Source organism: Limulus polyphemus, unplaced genomic scaffold (genome assembly GCF_000517525.1).
Source record: "Limulus polyphemus unplaced genomic scaffold, Limulus_polyphemus-2.1.2 Scaffold1429, whole genome shotgun sequence".
In the NCBI taxonomy this organism is placed as follows: domain Eukaryota; kingdom Metazoa; phylum Arthropoda; class Merostomata; order Xiphosura; family Limulidae; genus Limulus; species Limulus polyphemus.
Genome location: NW_013667039.1, coordinates 79,863 through 85,280, shown reverse-complemented (window position 1 = coordinate 85,280; position 5,418 = coordinate 79,863). Strand labels below are relative to the sequence as shown.

Here is a 5,418-nt window from a genome sequence, read left to right as displayed (position 1 = left end):
TGTTACAGCAAAGCAACGTTGGGCTATCCGTTGTGTCCACTATAGGGAATAAAACCCCGGATTCCAGCATTGCAAGTGAGTAAACTCACCACCGTCCAACAGAGAGACTGAAAAGCCAACAGACTAAAAGAAAGTGCAGGAAAAGGAAGATCTAAATTATTTCCAGAATGTTGAGAATCGCCCTTACCTGCAGCTTCAGGGCCCTCCAGAGGAACACCACAGAACCAAATATTTGTCTCCATCTCACTATGAATAAGATCACCGACAGTCTCAACCAAGAATGACTCTTCCCCCATTGTTGTGGGATGCTAGATATCAGAGATGGGATAAGAGAAACCCAATTTGGCTCCATGCCAGCAATAATAATTCAGGAATTCATACCATAAATCAACTTGCCAATCATAAATTTGTTTTTTTACAAAAATCAACTAGGTAACACGGAGAATGTTCAAAATATCCCTGAACGATCATAGATGGGCAAAGGAAGACACTCTGGCAATCGTGTAATAGCTATAAGTGGGAGAAGAAGTATGTATGTATTGGAATTATAATTATTTATTTAAAGTGTATAGTGTTCTCCTGAGGATGTTTGCAGGCATTATTATTTTACAAATAAAACAATTTATGTGTGACAAATGCTTTCTTTATCCTTATGTTTTTCTGAGAATGAATGAACATTTGTCTCACATAAATTATTTTCTTCAAAAAGTTATGATATAATTACTTTATACTTTTTTTTTGGAAACTTGTGACAATAGTTAAAAAAATTGGTAATGAAACTAAAATAACATTAGAACCCATGGTGTAAGTATTGATTCTTTTAGTTAAAAAACTTTAAAAAGATTACAAACCAACTGTATATGACTGTATATGTAATATAAAGTCTACAAGTGCAATCTTTCTGTAAGAAAAATATTGTGAAATTTATTATGTTACAATAATAGTGTTGTGTTATCTACAGAAGAGCACTTGCCTGCAACAATGACACCTTAAACTTAATTTTGGGTTTATTTTGCAGCAGACATGTTGAATTATACATTTTATTAGTAATTTGCCTCTGTTCATCTGAAACCATAAATAACTGTATGGAGGTATTACTTGAAGGTAATAATATTTTAAATAAAAATGACAAACTTTGCATAAAATAATGTAATTTTCACCTAAAATAATTCACCATTTTTCATTATTAATTCAATGAACAGAAAATAGAGTTAGTGTATGTTCAAGTATAGCAAAAACTATTTGACATACCATTATGTTTTACAAAAGAGCGGTGACGAAATACAGTTGTCAAACTTTCTACACAATAAAACAAGTAATTATGTGACAAAGAAATTATACCATATCTAGATATTAATTATGTTAAATTACACAGACATTTGTTTTCTGGAGATGTTAAGTCAATGAAATCAAAAGAAACAAATGCTAGTTTATAGTGAATGTTTTAGCTAACATTCACTGGTTTATTGTAGCTTGAAAAGTTTTTTTGTTTATTTTCAACACAAAGTTACATTGAGATATCTGAAATCTTGGGGGAATCAAACCCAAGTCCATAAATTTAATGCTGACCCACAACAGTACTAAGTTAAAAGTAACATTTTTATACTAATTAATCTAATAACTGCTAGGTTCCAAATGACACTCTTAAATATTATTATAGCAAAAAAAAAAATGCATGATGCAAATGACTTGCCAATAATTAATTTATTATGACAGAATATTTTTTGGTATAGCCAAAACATTAAGTTTCACTAATTAATAAGTACTTCCTTGAACTTAAGTGTCACTTTACCTTAGTTTTACCTGCAGCTAAATATGTTTTGCACATATTAAAAAAAAACACTGAAATAAGGGGAAATAACTTCACTTATTGGGTTTGTAGGATGTTGATTCCTCCATTACAAGATAATGTTTCTCTGAATTACCTTTTCACTACATTACAACTAACAATATACAAGTGAAAATAATCCTCTATTCCACTTTTCTGTAATTGGTTTGAACATCCAACTTCAATTCTATCATATTACTAAATCAACAACTAACTCTTTGGGCAGTCAAACATTAATATGTAAACGTATAACCTCCAGAAGAAGACTGCAAACTGTCATACACCTACTAATGGCCACATTTTTAAATGTAAAAAGTTATAAAAAGGTGTGATGTTGGTGAGAATTTACAATCCACTTCACCATTAAAAATAAATGATTAATTTAAAAACACAAAAGTATGCTTACTTTTAGTTTGAATTCTAGTTCTGTTCGATAACCAGTTTTTTCACAAAAGATTGTGACCTTGCCACCCAACTCCATAGTTAGAGTTCCCACCAAAATGCCTTTGCAGTGAGCATATGGCATCGTTATCAAGTAGTCTTCTCCACGGGTCAGAAGAGTTAAACGGGCTGTACCATCCAGAATGGCTGACAAGGAGTTCCCTAATAAGAAAGAAACAAAAGCAATAAAGTCAGTTTAACAAGAAACAACTGACAAACAGCAGTTTCAATTTGGCAAGGCACACCTAATGAGTACTGTGTCAACTTTAGTTTGACTTAGAATAAATGATAAAAATTCAATAAATTAGCTTCAATTCAACAACAAAGAACTAACAGGATATTCAAGGTCATAGCTAGGCATGAATTTGAATTATGCACAAGGGAAGGGTGTGGGTGGAAGCTCTCCTCCTCCCACTGGTTGGGGTATGGAGGTGCATCCCCTTGGGAAAGTTTTGTTGTTGTAGTTGTTTGTTATTATGCACAAAGGGCTACCTGCACCCTGCCCACCATGGATATTGAAATCCGATTTCCAGCAGCATAAGTGGGTGGGAAAGGTTTGAAAGCTAAACCTGAAATGGTGCATTCTGTTGACCTTTTTTTACATACATAATGATAAGAATTTAATCATACAGGCAGTATAAGGTAATGCAAAAATTTACATTTTAATTAACATTTTGTTTCTATATTTTCTAAAGAGAAAACAATCAATATTGTACATAGATGTATGAAAATATACCTAAATACTAAAAGTGTGGCAATACAGTGATACGATACGAGTATTGTATCGTGAAGCCATGATATGAATGTATCGAAACATCGTCCAATATGACTTATGTATCTTCACAAAATTTGGAAAGCTTTCAGTAAACATTACAAGTCTTTTGTACGGAAAAAAATCTAAATTACTAATAAAGTATTTTTGTTCAAAATTAATGATTCAATAAAGGAAGATGAGTATTGAGTACTACATGTTGTCTTCATTCATTTTATCAAAAACATTACATGCAAAGTAACGTAACAAATTAACAATAACAAAATAGATAAACAAATATTAACTTTTTATTTTATTTCTCTTGCCAGCTGCTATCTAGTTGATCAAACCTGAAAACTTGAAAAAGCACTGTAAACTGTAAGCACTTAAATAAGACAATGTTAGTAATTACAGACAAAACTGTCAAACTTTGTAACAAATCATTGGTAAAACTTCTGTATCTAGATACGTATCGTATGATGAGATATGCACTGACACTAAATGCACCCCATATACTGATTAATACAGTAATATATTAGATATTAATTAATCTTACAAAATTTCAGAAAAACTCCAACAACAAATCTTTGATTAAATTTCAATCAAATTTGGAGGAAAACGTATTTTCCCTTTAATATCAGTGAACTACATATTTCTACGAAACAAAATTCAAAACTATTGCAAATAATACGTTATGGTTAATATAACAAAAGGCATCTTGGGCAGTGACTTTGAAAAGACAAAAGGTAGATCTCAAATGCTATTATTAGGTACTTCTGACATTGAAAACATGATGGACAAATTAGAAGCAATGTGGAAAAAAAGCTGCAGTTTATGTGATTATCATCCCAAATATTAGCTTCTATGAACATTTCTCTCCACAGAAATTCATATAAAAATGTCACTGAATTTTAATGATGTGGTGAAAAACACTTCATCATACCTGGATAGCCTTTTAGTTTTAGCAACAATAAATAACAGTTTGTAGGTCATCATTCTTTACAATAATGCCATTTCTCTGACTAAATAATACGTATGGAGCTGTAAAACTTGTTTCATTTCTCTAATATGAAATACTACAGGTATGATTATATGTTTTCCATTTCAAGTATTCTTGTGAAAATGTACTTTTGTAACAGTGAACAAGGTTTATAAGCATGTTATTTTGTATCTGATTTAAAGTTCAGAAAGACAATACAAGCTTTAAAAAAGGAAAAAAAAACATTAATAAATTAGTACAGAAGAAAGACAAAAAAGGACTTATTAATGGGTGGAAATAATGAAACACACACAAACAAATTAAATATAAATTTGGCCCAAACTATTTTTCTGGAGCAGCAGTTCTCAATCTGTGGAATATAAGTTCCCTTTAGGTGTTTCATGAAAATACTGCATAATTATGAAAAGGAAGCAGAAGCATCCATTGTGTTTTGAGATAAAAAATAAATTTTGGTGGTCTTAAAAAAATACTTTTGAGAACCTCTGTTCTAGAACATTGGGAAAAAAAACTTAAGCAACCAAAACACCACCAATATCTAATTCCATTGTGAACAGAAGGCTTACACAGCCGTGTAGCCAAACTAAAAGCACTTCCAATAGGTGCAAATAATACCAAAATAACCTAATGGGCCAAAAATATCAAAACTGAGCTACTGATGTATAGAAAAAAATACTAAGTTTGAATTTCTTAACTTAAAGCTGTAGTTTTAGCCTTTTTTTTCACACTGTTATTTGAAGTGTGACATTGCCTATTGTTTTGGTCGGCTAACAGACAACCACAAATACTTATCAGGTGATGCCAAATGCTTTACCCATTCTTCTGGAACTTCAAAGTTCGTCTCTTGGGTTTAAAATCACACAGAACATGATGAGGTAGTAGATCCAATAAAGACATCATCTTTTTTCAAACAAGCAAATACACTTACTGTGTCCAGTCTCTCTAACTCATTCTCATAAACTCATAACTACACTGCATTAGACATCTTTTCGAATCTCCTGTTATTCAGTAGACCTATCTATTGTTTGAAGGAAGATCTGTTTGACCTAAATATAATATCACAGATACAATATGCACTTTCTTCTCAATCACCTATCTTGTTTGGTAGTCTTTGTTGCTACAGTGTAACTATAAGGGCTAACAATAAAAACTACAAGAACCCATTTATATCATCAAGTAGAATTTTAATATACAAGGGATTTTTGGTTGTTTAACAACATTAGAAGAATGCCTTGTGGCAGATGGAAAATGCCAGTATTTTACCTGCCCATTACCAGAACAAGAATCTCTATTTATGTATATTTAATCAATGAATCTAAGTTTCAAATGGACAGCAACTGCCTGTTGTAGAAACCTACAAATGTAGAAGACCCATTAGACCTCTACATTTGTAGGTTTCTA

At 31.5% G+C, this 5,418-nt stretch overlaps 1 protein-coding gene across 1 annotated transcript in view; it reads right to left on the bottom strand.

The window, feature by feature from the left end:
• The window catches only part of LOC106463519 (oxysterol-binding protein-related protein 8-like), a 67,815-nt gene that overhangs the window by 25,347 nt on the left and 37,050 nt on the right, over positions 1–5,418 (bottom strand). Inside the window, exon 7 of the mRNA XM_022391041.1 lies at positions 2,235–2,431. Coding sequence (XP_022246749.1) covers positions 2,235–2,431 — 197 coding nt within the window. The remainder of the gene's footprint in view (positions 1–2,234; positions 2,432–5,418) is intronic.